Genomic DNA, 16,644 nt, shown 5'->3' with positions numbered 1-16,644 from the left:
GTGTTATAAAAGGGGGGCTTATTTTCTTTCCCCCTTTTTTTTTTTTTTTTTTTTTTTTTTTTTTTTTTAAGACATTAGATGTGCAGCTGTGTGGGGATTTCAGATGCTCCTTTATGTTCTTTAATTTTCTTACACTGCCACCTGCTGGATCGTCACATTTATAAATATGTTCACTAAAGTTTTGTTGTTTTTTTTTCTGTTTTCAGAGAGCTGAAACTGAGGAATTACACTCCTGAAGATGAAGAGCTGAAGGAGAGGCAGGTACCTAAAGCCAAACCAGCTTCAGGTGAGACTTTTGGATTTGAAACAAGCCCTCGGTGCTGCAGAAATGAGTTGTGCTGAAACTGATCGTGTTCTTTGGTTGCAGTGGAAGATAAAGTAAAAGACCAGCTGGAGGCAGCAAATCCTGAACCCATAATTGAAGAAGTGGTGAGTACTTACTTCCGTCTAGATCTTTTTTACACTAACAAAGCATTTTAAGTTGTCTAATTTACCTTATTTCTGCCTTTAGGATTTGGCCAATCTTGCACCAAGGAAGCCTGACTGGTAAGCCCCGTTTCAAAGTTTTGAATCGAGGTTGTACAATATCTACTAATATAGCTGTTGAAACTTTTCACATTTTGTCCAATTATAATCATAAACCTCATTGTGTTCTACTAGAATTTTATGAGCTATACGTAAAAAGTATCCCTGCAGCATGACGCCACCATCACCATACGGGAGTACTGCATTAGTTTTCCATTTTACATTCAGCACAAGAATTTCTATTATCGTCTCGTCTGAGCACTTTCTTCTTCTCGTTTTCTGGTCATGGATTTGTAGACGATGGGTTGCAATCTAATTTATTTAGCAGCATCAGAATATTATTCCCTAAAATTGTCATTTGTGGTCAAATTTAAAAGATAAAAGAAACTGTATATTTGAAGAATTCATGAAGAACTCATGTGTTGTCCATCTTTTAATCGTCAGGGATCTGAAGCGTGATGTGGCAAAGAAGCTGGAAAAGCTGGAAAGGCGAACGCAGAGAGCCATCGCCGAGCTCATCCGTTAGTATCAGCCACTTTGTTTGCGCTCTTTATCGCAGGATGTTGCAAAGATAACCATGTTTGGGAGGACTGTGAATTATTAGGCTAATTGCTCTGTGACTCCCAGACGTTATGAAGGACTCTGATAACCTCAGATGTCTGATAGGTGAGCAGCAGTCCAAAAATAGATGGATTCTGTCAGGGAAAAACAATACTGATTTTTAATTTTCCAGTATGCAACACTTCTCACTTGTACTTAAAAAGCTTCAAGAGGACATGTTTTAGAGTTAGCATGTGCTGCAATAGCTGAGATACTGTTGTTGTAAATAAATATTTCCTAGTTTTAAATTCAGACACCAGGAATGAATGAATTCTGCTCATCTATTTTCTCGCATAAAAAAACATAACCACACTGGGTTTAATTGGACCTGTGGTCTGACGTTCTTGTTTTGATGAATGAATCAATGGTGAATCAGACTGACTGAGGGATCGCTTGTGTGTTTCTGTCCAGGGGATCGGCTGAGAGGCAGCGAGGAGGAGCTGGCTGCTGCGGTGGGAGCTGTGGGAGTGGAGGAGGGAGACTCGGACTGAATACGTGATGCAACGGGGAAACGAACGGGAACGTCCTCAGTTCACTGTGCTTTCAAATGTGAGCTGTACGTATCCTGCAGAGGAGAGGGTTGGATATTATCTTTTCCTCACCTTCCTATGAGTCACGCGTTTCATATGTGGTTTCTGAAGGTGTATTTTATATATATTTTTTTAAACATTTAAAATAAAATGTTTTATTTTATTTTTTTTTAAATGTCTGAATTTCCTTGTTACATAAATAAAGCTAGACTTGAACTCGTGCTTCTCCCAAAGTCTAAATTAATAAGAAGGAAGAAGAGCAGAAAGGAAAATGTTATTTTTAGGCTTCATTCATTCTCTGTCTCCCATTGTGTGTTGATCTGACTCACACTGATTCATTCCAACCTGACCGCCTTTATGCTGTTTAATTAAATATTTACATAGAAAAGTTTATTTATCAAAGTATCCATCCATCTGTCCATTCTTACATTAATCTGCCTATTCATTCATCTTCTGCCATCCATTCTTTCATCTTTCCATTTTCCATTCATTCTTCTATTGATCTGTCCATCTATGTCTCTGTTTCTTCATTCATCTATCTGTCCATCCAGCCAGTGAATAACTGAACTTGATCATACGTCTGTTTATCCATCCGTTCATCTTTTCAGTTTTTCCAGTTTCCATATTTAATACCTGATGGAAAATGTCTAACATTTAAAATATTGTTTATACATTAAAAAAAAATTGAGGGAAAAGAAACAGGAATTATATCATTCCCTGGTTTAAAAGTAAATATACAATAAAATGAGAATATTGATACAAAAAACTTGAACACAACTATAATGAAAAAGTGGCAAAGTGTAAATATTTTTTGGGAGTTTTGCTACATTTTTTACTAATCACTCATTTCTGAACACACTGAGACACATTTTAATTACTGTACACATTTATTCAGAAAATTACCTGAAGATTCACTCTCTACCACTGAAATACCTCCTGACAGGAACTGCTACATGTTTTGCTACATTAGAATCAAAAGCACATTTCGATTCGGTGGATTAAAAACCGATTAACACATATGAGCAATAAATAAGCTTGCAGTATTTTGTGAAACATTCACCAGTGACCTCCGTTGCAAGCCGAACTGAAACGCTGCTCTTTCGCAATAAAGTGCATCTTCTATCTCGGGGCCCACTCCACCTGCGTCGGGAGTTATTGCACAGTTCAGTTCATTCCAGACAAGGCCACCAGCTCCCCTCAAAACAACCTCTGTTCACATCTGTAAAGGCAAATGATCAAGGCGAATCTAAGCTTTCAGCCACGGCTTTTTGAATTTTTCACAGAAACGACACAAACGTGGGGCTTAAATGTACCTGCAGCTCATAATGTAGCTGTTCCTACACACTACAGCTTCAAAATATGTTACATCAGCAATGACACGGTCTACAGACATCTACGGCAAGGTGGGTGGCAAAGGGTGCACAAACTAAAGTGCTGATATTGTGACTGAATCGAGGTGTACCATGACACGGCACTAAACAGTGTGACGATCACCGAGGTTGTGATTAATCCCAGATTCTCCTATACAATAAAAATAAACAGCATTTCAAGGAAGCATCGGGTTTTCCAGCCGAGAGAGAGAGAGAGGCAGAATAAATATTCCTGACTGCATGCAGGTCAACTAATGATAAAGGGTTTTTTACTGAATATGGCGGAGAGGAACAAAACTTGACCTCAAAACTGCAGACCTCCACAGATTTAGCCCTTAATCAGGTTTGCAGCTGATCTTGTTGATACTTGAAAGTAGCTGGTGGGATAATGGTGAGACTGCCTGCAAAGTATTCATACTCCTTATAAGCTTTTCCACATTGGAACTGCAAAAATGTTCATTGTTTATTGGGGTTTTATGTGATAGACAAACACAAGGTAGTGCATCATTTTGAAGGAGCAGAAAATTAAGACTCGGGTTTCAATATGTTTTAAATACGTCACGCATTTGTCTTCGACTACTTTACTCTCGTACTCTTAACATCTAACGTTGCCAAGCTCCTTCAGACGTCACATAATTATTAAATTCAGTCTACCAGAGTAATTTAATCTCAGTTTACAGTGTATGCAGTGAAAACAATAAGAGATCTCAAAGGATGAGTTTGAAGAGATGATTAAAGCAGGAGTAGGTTATAAATATGTAAAGATCTTCCAAGACATTGCTGTTCACAATGCAAAGACAGCATTAGCTGCACAGCAGGGGCTTAAAGACAATGCTATGTATAGATTAAACCATAATCGTGCTAAAATGGCCTTGTCAATGAGAATTCCTAAAAATCTGTGGCAAAACTTGAAAATTGATGTTCAGAGCTGCTGCAAAGACTGAGCCTGACATATTTTGCGAGGGAGAATCGTCTTTCGACGTACCCCAAAGCCTCGCTGGTGTAGTCAAAGCAGAACTGGTTCTGTAAAGTATTTCCTGTAGGAGGTTAAAGATCACATCCATGCAGCACAGTTGCAAAATGTGCATCTTTTACAGACTCACTTCACAATTATGCACAACCCTATGCTGATCTTATCAAATAAAACCAAAATAAAATACAGTAAATGCTGTAACATTACATAATGAGGAAAAATTCACGGAGTGTGAATACTTTTTGCCAGGTGCTTTAATACTGTAGGACTCTGTGGCGGATTCAAGGCCGTCAGTCACACTGGCCTCCGCCAGATTCGATCTTCCTGGCTGCAGGACCCAGCTCCACTTTACAAACCCGCTGAGCGAACTTCAGAGAGCATAACGTCTCGCCCACGTTGCTCTCCAGCGCAGACACCTTCGGTGGAATGATTTAACTCGGTTAGTGGCGCTGTAAGAATCGGCTGACGATTGATGGGCAAATTTCCTCTTACCTGCACCACCATGACGGTCTTGCTGCCTTTGCCCAGGGAGTCCTGCAACAAGTAGGTAAGGCGAGAATTCCTGAAGGGGATGTGGGTGTGCCGACCCCGAAGAGCCTGAATGACGTCCCCGAGCGCCAGCAGGGAGCGGTTGATGTTCTGGGCCTCCTTCAGCCGCTCCCCTTCGGCTCCGGACTTCCAGACCCGCTCGGAGCCGGCCAGGTCCACTAGGTTCATCTTACCTGAGCGACGAAGGGTGAAATTCACAGAACTGATTTGCCTTTGAAAGACAAAACTCCTGACAGTTTTGACAGTGAAAAGGAAAAATAAAAAATAAAAAATGCGTGACTGACCGGTGGTTTTAGAGCCAGAGGCAAGGTCAGTACCCTGGACGGTGATGCACAGCAGAGCGTGGGAGCGTGAGCTGTGCTGGTTCATCTGAGTGCCAAAAGTGATCCTGTTCCTACGAGCTGTGGCTAAAATCTTTAAAAACAATAATAAAAAAAAAAGTTGGTTAGATCAGTCATGTTTTCACGAACGGTGATTAAAACGGTAGGAGAAGATCGTCCCACCTTCTTAATGTGCTGAAAGTTCCTAACTTCTACAACCCTGAGGCCCGGAACGTGCAGCTGTCCCGTTCCATCCGGGTTGATCTTTATGTCCAACTTCTCTCCATCCTTACTCAGCAGGTCTCTGAAAGACAAACCACACTTAACCCCCTTTTTGTCACAATATACGTTACAATATGTCACCTCCAGCTAGAAAGCAGCGTCTGTACCTCAGCACCTCATTGTAAATCTCCACAGAGCTAACTGTGACCGTGTAGGACCACATGTCCTTTCTCTCTTCGATCTCACTGAAGAGATGTTTCAGAGCTCGCTGGTTGATTCCTGGGTTTTCCACGCTGCCCTGGATAACAAGAAGTGGTCATATCAGGTTGCTGGATCTTGACATGGTAACACAGCCGGCATTTTTAGAGCCACTTTTGATTTCTTCATGATCAAAAGTGGCTTTATGGCGTTTGGCATCTGCAATTTTTCAGTCATGAGAAACTTATGGAGAGGCAGTTGATTTTATAGGAAGGAAAAGTGCTAAGTTAAAGTTTCGCCTTAAAATATTGAGCAGGAAACGAACAACTTGGGTAAAGTTATTCATTCATAAATTCAGCTGTGCTGTCGGCAAGAGTGGATCTACACTGCAGGCATCTCTTAGAACTAAGACACAAAACTAAAACCAAACAGGAAAAAACAATATTGTGTTGTGGTTTCACAAATAAAATGTTCTTTTATTTAGTCATTTAGATTTTTTAAAACTTATTTTGAAAAAATAATAATTAAATATGTATTTAAATTTTTTAGCAGAGCCTTTTTCTAACTTTATTTTAAAAATAAAATCAGGATTATATAAGTACAGAAGTGATTAGAAATAAATTCAGGAGCACCATCTCATAACGAGATGCAAGACTTGTTGGAAAAAAAAGAAACTTTCTCGTTATAATGAGTTTTATATCTCGTTATGATGAGAAAGTCTCTCGTTTAAATGCGATATAAAAAATACATTACGGCTTGATGAAAATGCATAAAGGAGCTCGCTATTGTTCTCCTTCTAAATCCTGTTGCTTCTGGACGACATCTAAAAATCCCAACAACTATTTCTGTTTTACTCTAACAACATTTATTACTTTGGTTTTATTGAGATATAAATCTAGTCGTAATGAGTTTTTTTCTTAGTCTTGTGAAAACCAGAAAGTTTTCTCGTTTTTTTTATCAACTCTTTGGCTACTGTGTCTAATTCATACGTTTGAAGACAGACGAGCAATTACTTTTGGGAAAATAGTGTAGGTTAATCTATTTAAAATAGTTGTCACTTGCTTAAATATTAACTATTATCAATAATATGCCATCTCATAAATCTGCTTTTATGTGGTAAAAGCAACCAGACCAACCATTCTGTTTGCTTATGCTGTCGGCTCTGAACACAAGAATAATATTTTCTTTAAAACACAAACAAATGTAGTAATAAATTACAATACATGCATCTAATTAAAAAATGTGCCATTATTATGAGTTTTTTTTTAATCTGAACAAATGACCTTTGTTAGTTGCAGCCATGCTATAAAACTCGTGTTTACCTCCATGGTGTAGGTTTTTCCAGAGCCTGTCTGTCCATATGCAAATATGCAGACATGGTAGCCATCAATGCAGGACGTCACGAGAGGTTCGATCTCCTGAAAGACCTGTTCAAACCAAACCAAGAGTGAGGTGCGGGGTCAGAGGTCATGTCGCTATAACGTGTCCTTCAAATCTTTGTCTTTCTCACTACCTCTTCCTGTGTGGCATGTGGCTGGAAGACCTTGTCCAACTCAAAGCTGCGACCTTTCCCCTTGCTCAACACAGTGAGGGAGGACTCATTGTTGGGGTCCGTCGTCACGACAACAGACTGACCTTCCTCGTGCTGGTCCTCCTTGAGCACGGGCTTGACCCGGCACAGCACACGGATGTTGCCTGAAACGGAGCGAAGGCTCGGTGAGCGAACAATCTGACTACATTTGCCGTAGCAAACGTGACTCTTCCTCGCCTTTCAGCTCCACCAGCTGCTCATGGAGCTTCCTGCGCAGGGCCACTTCCTTCCTGTACTTCTCCAGAAGGTCCTTGTTGGCTTCAGACATCTCGCTGATAGCCGCTGAGATCTACCAAAGAGAAAACACGGCATGGAACCCCAGAAATCTGACGTTTCCCCTTCCACCAAAATGCAAGAGTTCAGGTCTGAATTACCTGCTTTTTGGCTTCACTGATCGCCGCACCGTAAAACTCGGAGAAGTTCCGAACCTGACTCCTTAGACTGGCATAGTCTGTCTTCATGGAGCGCAGGGTGGGAGGGAGAGCTGTTAGACGCTTCTGCAAAGCTGAGAGAGAAAATACGGCGTGAAAAAAATATTCTTTGACTAAGCAGAACGTCTTGTGAGCAGCAGCAGCAGAAGCGACTGACTGAAAAATTGGTCCTGCAGGTTCTGAAAGTGTTCAGCGGAGCAGCTGGCAGCAGCCTTCACGGCCTCCTCTTTCTTCTCCTCCAAGTGGCCGATCTCCTTCAGCAGCTCCTCTCGCAGGTGACTGATTTCTCGTTCGTAAGCTGCAATCTGTAAATATTTCATCACAACAGTTTGTCGGCCTGTTAGCTTTACATTTACAGTGGCGTAACTCTACACTGTGTTGTTATAGAACAACAAGAGGGTAGAACTTTTATTTTAATTTCTGTCGTCGGATCGGCGGTTCATAACACTGACTTTAAATTATTTCTAAACATCAACGGTTTTATGGCTTACAGCTAGCAGTAATGTAGAGACAAACTTAACAACGAGTGATGTTCAAAATGTGCAAGACCTTGTAAAACTACTTGGCATTTTTACCAAATTAATACAATGAACTTGAATTTTATGTGACGGGCGCATACAGAGTAGTGCATAATTGGGAATTGGGCTGTGATGTAAGAGTGGGCTTTGACTGGGCCATTTTAATACATATATATTTAGTCTAAACTGTATGTTTAAAGTTGCTGCTTCAATGTAATCCTTTGACCTCATCTCAAGTATTTTGGCATAATGCTGACATTGTTTTATGAGCTAACCATGCTTTAAAAAAAACCTCCATGAAACTTTATGTTCATCCGTGTTCTCCAAAAAACCGAGGGATTCAAAGCAAAATCATCCTGACAGTTGAAACCTTTAGTTCTTACCTTGTGCTGCAGGTTGCAGCTATATTCATCCGACTTCCTGATCTGTTCCTCCAGCTGTCTGCACCTCTCATTCTGACCGGACAGCCTTTCAGACAGCACCTCGTTCCTCTGTCTGGCTTTGGTCAGCTGCTTCACTGTGGCCGGAGATTCCACCTCCACTGTCTGCGTGACGTACTGCAGAGAAGATTCACGTCTTTTCAGGATCGTATGAATACACCCAAGTCCCTCTGGAATCTATCACAAGCCCATTGAGATGGTTCACCTTCACAACTGGCTCCTTCCCTCTTTCCTTATTCAGCTCCAGCTCCAGCTCCCTCACTCTGTCCTCCCGTTTTCTCAGCTCCTCTCCTCTCCTCCACTCCCTGTGTTCGCTCTTCCTCTCCAGCTGCGAGAGCTGCTCGGCCCGCTGCTGCAGGGATGACTCCAGCTGCTGAACTCGGCCACGGAGGTTCTCGTTCTCCTGTCGTGTGAAAACGAAGCACGTCGCGTGGGTGTTAACGGCGGGTTGAGCTCGGAGCAGAACTCCAGCCTCTCACCTTGATGAGCATGGTGTTGGACTGAGACGGGATGGCCGACAGCTGCTGCAGGAGGCCTTGTGTGACGCTCAGGCTCTGCTTCAGGCTCTCGTTCTCAGCCGACAGACAGAGAACTCGCTTCTCGGAGTCCGTGGCTCCCTGAGGGTAAAACAAACACTGGCGCTCATTGGTTTAGCTCATCATGAGACAGTTATTTTTTTTCTTGACTGACAAGTTGTTAGAAGTGAATTTGAATAAAGTTGAAGCGATAGTCTGATTCTGATACACTTTTATGTTGGAAATCTTCTTTAAATTATTTAATAAGAATATCACAGTCTGTTGCAGAGCTACAGTATGTAAAATCAAAGACATGCTAAATGCATGCTGTGTAGTTAATGTAAATATGTTTAGGTTTTTAGGACAGAGACCTGTATCTTGCTAAAAATGATGTTTAAGGCTCCAAGCTGTGTCTCAATGTTTATTCAGATCAGACAGAATAAATATGACATAAAAGGAAACTGTATGTTTGTGAAAGCAAAAATGAGAACTAATGTGAAAAAAGGCACATTTCAGTTGAATAAAGACACTGTAAAAGCTTATAAACATTTCACATTTAATTGAAGAGAAAAATAATCAAATCCTGCAAAGCCGATGGATGATTATGGTTTGTTAACTTCACAATTTTATTTATGCAATTATCTACTGATGAAAGTTTAGTTAACTTCGTTTTTTCTGTCAAAATTCAAAGATAATTTAAAAAAAATGGTAGATCAAATAAGCACAGCGCCAACTACTATATTTATTTCCAATATGCATTTCATTTCCTTCTTTTTGTTGTAAGAGCTGGGTGCTGCTTGACATTTACGGAGCTAGTTTTATAACGGAGCGGCTCTGCTGATTGCTTGAAAAGTGACAAACACTTGATGAATGACTCAGTCAATGGCTTGCAGGACTCACAGCGGCTGTTCTCAGTCTCGACAGCTCCTCTTCACGCTCCTCTATGCAGCTCTTCAGCTCATCAATCTAAATAAAAAAAATGGAAGCAATTTGAACATTTGATTAGATGTGTCAGAATGAAGACTTGTTTTTTTTTCTATTATCAGTAGAAGAATGTGAAATGTTTGAACTAGCCTCTTATCATGTGGGAATACTTAACATCTAAACCGCATTTCTCTGCTTACGTTAAATAGAAGTGGCACTCGTGCAAAATGTCAGAATGAAAATTACAGTTTTGATGGTCTGCTCTTACAATACACAGGAGCAAAAATAACCCCAGCCGTGTACCTGCTGCTGAAAGGCCTGTATGCGGGTGTGCCTGTCTCGTTCTTTTTGCTCCAGCTGTGAGTGCAGCAGACGCAGCTCTCCCCTCAGTTTGCTCCTCTCCCCCTGCAGCCCGTACAGGGACTCCACCAGCCGGTGGAGACCAGCTGGACTCCCCACATCACTACTGCACTCGCCTGCAAGACAGGAAACAAAACCAACAACATCCAGCACTGTCAGCAATTTAATCCCAATGATGTTCTAAGGGCAAAAACTGCAGCAATGAATTTATTGAAATAAAACTTGCTGTTTGCATTCATTCAAATTCTTTGTTTTATTTTATTGTAATATCATTGATCATGCGAAACATTCCTGTGTGAGTAAAGACATTTTTTTTATAAGACTGCAGTCACAGTCAGTATGAATCCAACTTTTTTTTTTTTTTACTCAGAGCCATCTCTTCATTTCCCTAACATTTCCACAGCATGAAGAAAAGCTCACGTGTAAATCTAATATTTATTACCATTGAAAGTGGACCAAATGTTTTTTTGTTTTTTTTTTGCATCTGTAGTCACTGCGCGCTACCGTTGACATCATTGTGCTCGTGTTCTACTTCCCATCTCGAGATGCAAATTTAAAGACATGAATTATAATAGTGCAACTCAGCAAACCTTTTTTTGAAACCACCCTGCACTCCACCCTGAGCTGAAGCAGCATGACTAACAATGCTTCCATCACTTTTCCTCCGCCTCAGTGACTTATCAGGCTTTGTCGTCTCTTACTTTCATTTCGCAACTTTATGCTAATTTTATCAACATTGCATGTCAGGTTTGTCCTTGTGGAGAGGTTTCGGAAAGAAATCTGCAGGAGGAATTAAACAGGACTGTAAATTTTAAGGCAGCAGCTTAAAACTATGTGTAAAAAATTATTTTTAAACCAATAAATGTATTTGTAAAACCCTTGTGATCTAAATGGAAAACAGCCTAAACAGTTGCAACCCAGCCATATTGACTGACATCCTGCATATTCATGATGCACAGTATCACTCAGACCTGCATTTTGTATTACACCTATAAAAAATAAAATAAAAAAATAAAAAAAGACAAACAAACAGAATAGCCTTGTGGCCACCGGGACCTCTGGCTATTTTTATCCTGACACGTTTACACGTGCTACCCCTGCATGTGCCAGACCTTGTAACTCCATTTGCTCCAGTTTAAACAGCATCAGCAGACATGTTTTATTCACGTCAACACAGCTGAGATCCAGCAACTCGGGGGAGTCACGAGATCCTCTTACATTCTGTAAAACTGAGACAAATTTGCTCATTCGGGGAGCTGCATGTTCATGCACCTGTTAACAAGCTGCAGTGACAGTCTGCGAACGCTGCTTAGGGTTTCTGATCTGAGGTCAGACAACCAGTCTGTGGTTACATCTGAATCACAGCAGGTACAGACAGGCTCTGAGAACCACGGGGCGGGGCTGGTTCTTGTGACAACACAGCTGCTGACAAACATCTGGCAAATCTAATCCTTTTTTGCTTTACTCATGTCTCTCAGATGTTACAAAAAAATGTACAGATGCACCACCACCATCATTCCAGTCAACACAAACAGGAATAAAATAAGAAAAGTTTCCCTTCGCTCATCAGGGAAGATGTAGAAGATGTAGTTAGGAATTCAGAAGCCGTTAGTGGCACAAGTTCAAACTGAACACACATCTAGAGTACTGGAAAATCCCAAAACAAGGGAGAGTTGGCATTTACTGATTCAATGAGTGGCCTAAATCAGATGGAAGAGTTCAGAGAGGAATCTGAGAAGATTTATACTTGCTAGATTTATAGCAGCAATCATCATTGTTGTTGTTTGCGTGTGGGAGTCATCCGAGTCAAATTCAAGCTCAAATGTCGCCACCCGGAACACACAGAGCCGTATTAGATGTTTTGTTATTTTTGTTTCCCATAGTGTGTGTTTTTTTAAAAGGTGTTTTGTGAAATCCTGCAATGGAAATCCACACGTCATTAACCACAGGTGTTTTTAATTACCTGTTAGCGATCACAATAAAGCTTGTAGATAGTATCTTCAACAAAGACTATAACCTTTTACATCTGTCTTTTTTTTCACCATCCCTTCGAAGCATGGGAGTGATAACGTCTCACCCCACCCCCCACCCCTCTGTCTCACCCTCGCTCAGGGGGCTGGGACTCTGCTGCTGACTGATGGCCTCCTCCAGGCTGCTGATGACGCTGTTCTTGTCTCTGATGCGCTGGCGGTAGGAAGCCCGCAGAATCTTCATCTGACGGCGGTGCTGGACGCGGTGCCTCTTCAGCTGGACCCGGTACTGGTCGGCCTGCTGCTGCAGCTGCTGGAAGTGGGAGTACTGCTCCAGAAAGCTTAGCAAGTGGGACATCACCGCCACCAGGGGAGACTCGGCCAACTGTTTGATGGGGAAACGCATCCTTAAAGTTTATCGACCTGGTTGGGGGTTCGGGGGTGAATTCAAGCTCTAGCCTTCTGCATCAAGTGTTCGATACCTTTCCTGTTGCCTCCAGCTGAACCTGAGAGGCTCTCCTCTTCTCAGTCTCCTGTTTGAAAGACAGAAAAGCCGCCAGAGGAGTGCAGGCTGGGATGTCTGGGGCAATGTCCTCATCTTCATCACTCAGTTCGTCACTGTCACTGCTGCTGCCTGGTCAAACATTAGGAGAGCAACAGAATGAAGGACTGTTTGCGCTAAATATTTAAAGCGTAGGTGGGAACTCCGCGTGCAGGACATGCATGGTTTCTTTCTCACGGACTCACTTGATTCACTAAATCGAGCACAAGATTTTTTTGTTCTGGAGGCGTGGCCATCTCGTCTCCTGCTCCTTGTTTCCATGGAAACAGGTCCTGGCTCCTGTGCATCGTATTCGAGGGTCAGACGGTAACAGACACAAAACACGCAGACACACACACACACACACACACACACACGCACACGCACGCACATGTTTTTAACAAAAGAAACACATATTCCAAATCCAGACATGCGCACAACTACATGCAATAAAAATCCAACACTGTGAGGCAACCTGTGGCCTGATTGATGTTTCCAAAAATATCTGAGCAGAAAATCTCTGAGGATGCAAAATGATGTGGCTAGACTCACATCTGGGGAAGCTCCACAGGCTCCATCCAAGGCGTCCTCCTCCTTCCTGAAGACAGTGTAGAAGATGTAGACTAAAAGCGAATAGAAGGCGTACATCTCCACTCCGTCAGAGAGCTCCTGCAAATGATAAATGAACCCGCTGATTTAGTTATTGTGAAACTGATGGAAGGCATAAAAATATCAGACTTAATCTTAAAACGGAGAAGCCGATCATCTAGATGTGCATGTTGAGATTTTTTTTTATTTTTTATGATGCATTTTTCCATTTTCATTTCATCCAGCTGAATTAATTGTCTTCTGTACCTCATCAAACGACTTCTCCCTCCCGATAATGGGAGCCTGTGATTCCAGCCCTTCGTATTCCGATGTCACGCTCCATCTGTGTTAATCCCAACTCCTCTCGTTCAGCTCCTTTTCTCAGGAGCTGCTGGAAGATCCCTGCACCGCCAGGCTCATTCCGTTCTCCTCCCCTTCCTTTTCTCCTTCTCTCCACTTTGCTCCATCCACAAGCTGCGGCTCCACGGAGCATGCTCAGTGCGGCTTCCTGAGCCGCTGCAGTGGTGCAGCTGCAGATGCAGACAGGTTTCATGGAGAGAATGGGGTGACGGAGCCAACGATGACAACGCTGGCCTGGCTTGGTAGAGAAGGAAGAAGTGATTCATTTCATTCTTCTGAGTATGTGAAATAAACAAACATTGCAGGTTGTTGATTTTAAGCGGGTGAGTAGTGAAGCAAAGAAAGTCGCGAAAAGTTGCTGAACAAAAATAAATCTTAAAGAATCCAGATTACACAAACTTTGTCTTTTATTGGTATTTTGTTAGTTAGTAATATTGAGTAGTACATGATTATAAAATGTAAGGGGAAAAAAAAAACAGTTTCCAAGTAGATAAAATTTGAAAATGGTATATTTATATGTATTCAGTGCCCTTTACTTGTACAGCCCTAAATCAAATTGAAACTAAATGAAAGTGTCCTTTTTAGGAAATGTATACCATTAAATTTTATTTATGAATTAATAAATGTTGTGGGGAGATTTCTAGAGGAGTTTGATTGGAGAACTACATTCAAAGCTCTGAATGTCTCATTAAGAACTGTTTGATCCTGCATCTGAAAATGGAAAGAGCACAGCACAGCAGAAAACCCACCAAAAACAGCCGTCCACCGAAACCGACAGGCTGAGCAAGAAGAGCTTTCAAAAAGCCCCCGGTTACTCTGGAGGAGCTGCAGAAATCCACAACTCGTGGCAGAATTTAACGCAACAACTGTCGGTTGCACACTCAACAAATCTGATCTTTATAAGATCCAACACCGCAAACATTCATTCAACTTTTAGTTCTGCAAGTAAATGTGAGGTGGAGAACTAACACTGGAGCTGAAGCAGGAGAAGACCTGGGGCGAGGATGAAGGTCGACCTGCATCTGATGAAGGACGACCCCAAACATACAACCAGAACAGCGGTGGAAAATCCCTGAAAAAAATACTGACGTTTGTGAATGCAATACAACAGCTTATTTTGGTCATAAGACCGATTAATTACTTCTGAAATATATACATTTTTAGACAGTAATAAAAAAAGGAACAAAACAGGCAACTCTATAAACATTCATCTTTAGGACCAATAATGTCCCGAAATGACTTAGAATGCTAAAAGGAAAAACTATTTCTACCATTCCCCTCAGAGTTTGGATTGGAGCCACAGATGTTTTACATATACTGCAGTGAACCAGTTTCACTCTCCTGAAACCCTGGGAGACAAGCTGCAGCATCTTTTCCTGTAGCTCGCTGCAAAACAGAGATGTGATGAGCATCAAACTATGACGGAGACAAAGTTAGAGCTTTGACCCCTGCAGATATTTCGGACATGGATAGTGCTGAGGCTGCAGAGCAAAGGCTTCCTAAACTCTGGGAGGGTGTTTCTGCTTGCCTCAGTCCAAAATAAAAACACAAGCAGGCAAAAACAGACATTAACAACACCAACTTGACAAGAATTAAGCAGAACAGATAGAAACTTAGAAAACACGAGAAAAGAATATTTTGACTTTTACCTGCATTTTTTCAGTTTTTATCACTGCAACAAAATGACTGAGAATTTGAATTATCACACTGGTGATACGTTTTTATTCAATCTCAGCTCATTTGATATTTAAAAGAAGTCTGACTTAGTTTCAGCAAATTTCATTAAAATAATATCTGGTATTAAAACAATGGACTTACTGCAGGGGACTGCTTTCCAACAGACACCCTAGTTTTTAAAAAAATGTTAATTAGCAAAACATCAGTTAGATCTATGTATTTAGTTTTAGCTCATGCAAACTAAATAATACTGTGCAAAAGCTTTAGGGCAAACCTGATTTCTTTATCTTGCTACCAAGGGATCAAACTGATCTCTTAAGGTGGCCTTTATCATTTGATCTTTGGATCAAATGAAATATTTCTGCTTTTTGTTAAAATTTTCCATTTCTGATTTTATGCATGCATGGGAAGACAGAAATTATCTTGATTACACTGCACATAAAAAACCCCCTACAAAAAACAGTGCTGTATAGCAAAGGCAGACCACAACCAAAAGTAATAAAACAAACAAATCCTCATAATAAAGCAAAGTGATAAGTTAACAGGAAAATTGAATTTATACCAAAAAAAAAAACAGTGAAATATGAACACAAAAAATAAGAAAATAAAAATGAAACTGGATATGCAAATGTGGCAAGATGTAGTCTAAAAAGCACCACTCAGATCCACAACACGTCATAGCAGAGTTTCCCAAATAAACACTTCCAATGTCTTTTCACACTCTGACAAAAAAAGGGCCTTTTAAAGGTTTAATGTCCAACTAAATGTCATCAATAGTCATTCTCCAAAAACATTTTGAGCTCATTTCAAACTATTTTCTCAGTATATTAGAGATAAAAGGCAGCTTAAAAGTGGGTTAGTTACAATATTATACATATACATATAAATTCTACAATATTAATATACCCAAATGATCTCTAACAGGTTGTAAACATTACTTAAAGATAACCTTAGGCATACAAAAGCACAGAGCAGATACCATAATGTTATTAAATGAAAAGATTGCGAATAAATATGCATAGAACCATTGTAGTTGAATTCCTGAAATTATGTTGTGGATTCTGATATTATTCCTAAGAATATCATAGGCCAACTTCTGGAAAACCCTCTGATAACTTTCTGGAAGTTCCCTGCTGCAAAGTAAATGTCAAAAACTCACAGCGAATATGTGAATTACAGCAGCAAAAAAAGTGTCTGCTGCTGTGAAAAAAGTGTTTAGCATAGTAATGGTGGAAATGTACATTGTTTTTAGATAATCTGTTCAGTCAAGTTAGGTCATTTCATGTCCCTTTACCGTCTGCAATGAACACTTTACCTCTGCAATAACAAAAATCACCACTAATTTACATATTTATAGGTCAGTCACATCCAACAGAAACTTGTTAAGGGCTTTTGCTGAAAGCCAACAGCCGACTGACAACGACCCTTTTAGAAGACATTTC

The 16,644-nt window shown here is 40.8% G+C and overlaps 2 protein-coding genes across 2 annotated transcripts in view; one reads left to right on the top strand and one right to left on the bottom strand.

Annotated features, from left to right (window-relative positions):
• The window catches only part of ccdc12 (coiled-coil domain containing 12), an 11,117-nt gene extending 9,221 nt beyond the window's left edge, over positions 1-1,896 (top strand). The window contains exons 3-7 of the mRNA XM_015022231.1: positions 207-286; positions 368-429; positions 512-546; positions 970-1,046; positions 1,537-1,896. Coding sequence (XP_014877717.1) covers positions 207-286; positions 368-429; positions 512-546; positions 970-1,046; positions 1,537-1,616 — 334 coding nt within the window. The 3' untranslated portion in view covers positions 1,617-1,896. The remainder of the gene's footprint in view (positions 1-206; positions 287-367; positions 430-511; positions 547-969; positions 1,047-1,536) is intronic.
• A 573-nt stretch (positions 1,897-2,469) lies between these two features.
• On the bottom strand, positions 2,470-13,816 carry LOC106939643 (kinesin-like protein KIFC3). Its single transcript, XM_015022111.1, has 20 exons — positions 13,433-13,816; positions 13,130-13,246; positions 12,784-12,877; positions 12,519-12,670; positions 12,169-12,421; positions 10,010-10,182; positions 9,683-9,748; positions 8,747-8,884; positions 8,473-8,670; positions 8,211-8,384; positions 7,467-7,614; positions 7,253-7,383; positions 7,056-7,167; positions 6,801-6,982; positions 6,610-6,714; positions 5,257-5,387; positions 5,051-5,171; positions 4,832-4,961; positions 4,491-4,720; positions 2,470-4,414 (listed from the first exon to the last, which is right to left on the bottom strand). The coding sequence occupies exons 2-20, from the start codon at positions 13,223-13,225 to the stop codon at positions 4,289-4,291; spliced, it is 2,760 nt and encodes a 919-aa protein (XP_014877597.1). The 5' UTR covers positions 13,226-13,246; positions 13,433-13,816; the 3' UTR covers positions 2,470-4,288.
• Positions 13,817-16,644: the final 2,828 nt, after the last annotated feature.

The sequence above is a fragment of the Poecilia latipinna genome, unplaced genomic scaffold (assembly GCF_001443285.1).
Source record: "Poecilia latipinna isolate Pla-1442-1.1 unplaced genomic scaffold, P_latipinna-1.0 Scaffold86, whole genome shotgun sequence".
In the NCBI taxonomy this organism is placed as follows: Eukaryota; Metazoa; Chordata; class Actinopteri; order Cyprinodontiformes; family Poeciliidae; genus Poecilia; species Poecilia latipinna.
Note: the sequence above shows the minus strand (reverse complement) of the source record. Positions and strands in the feature narration are given on the sequence as shown.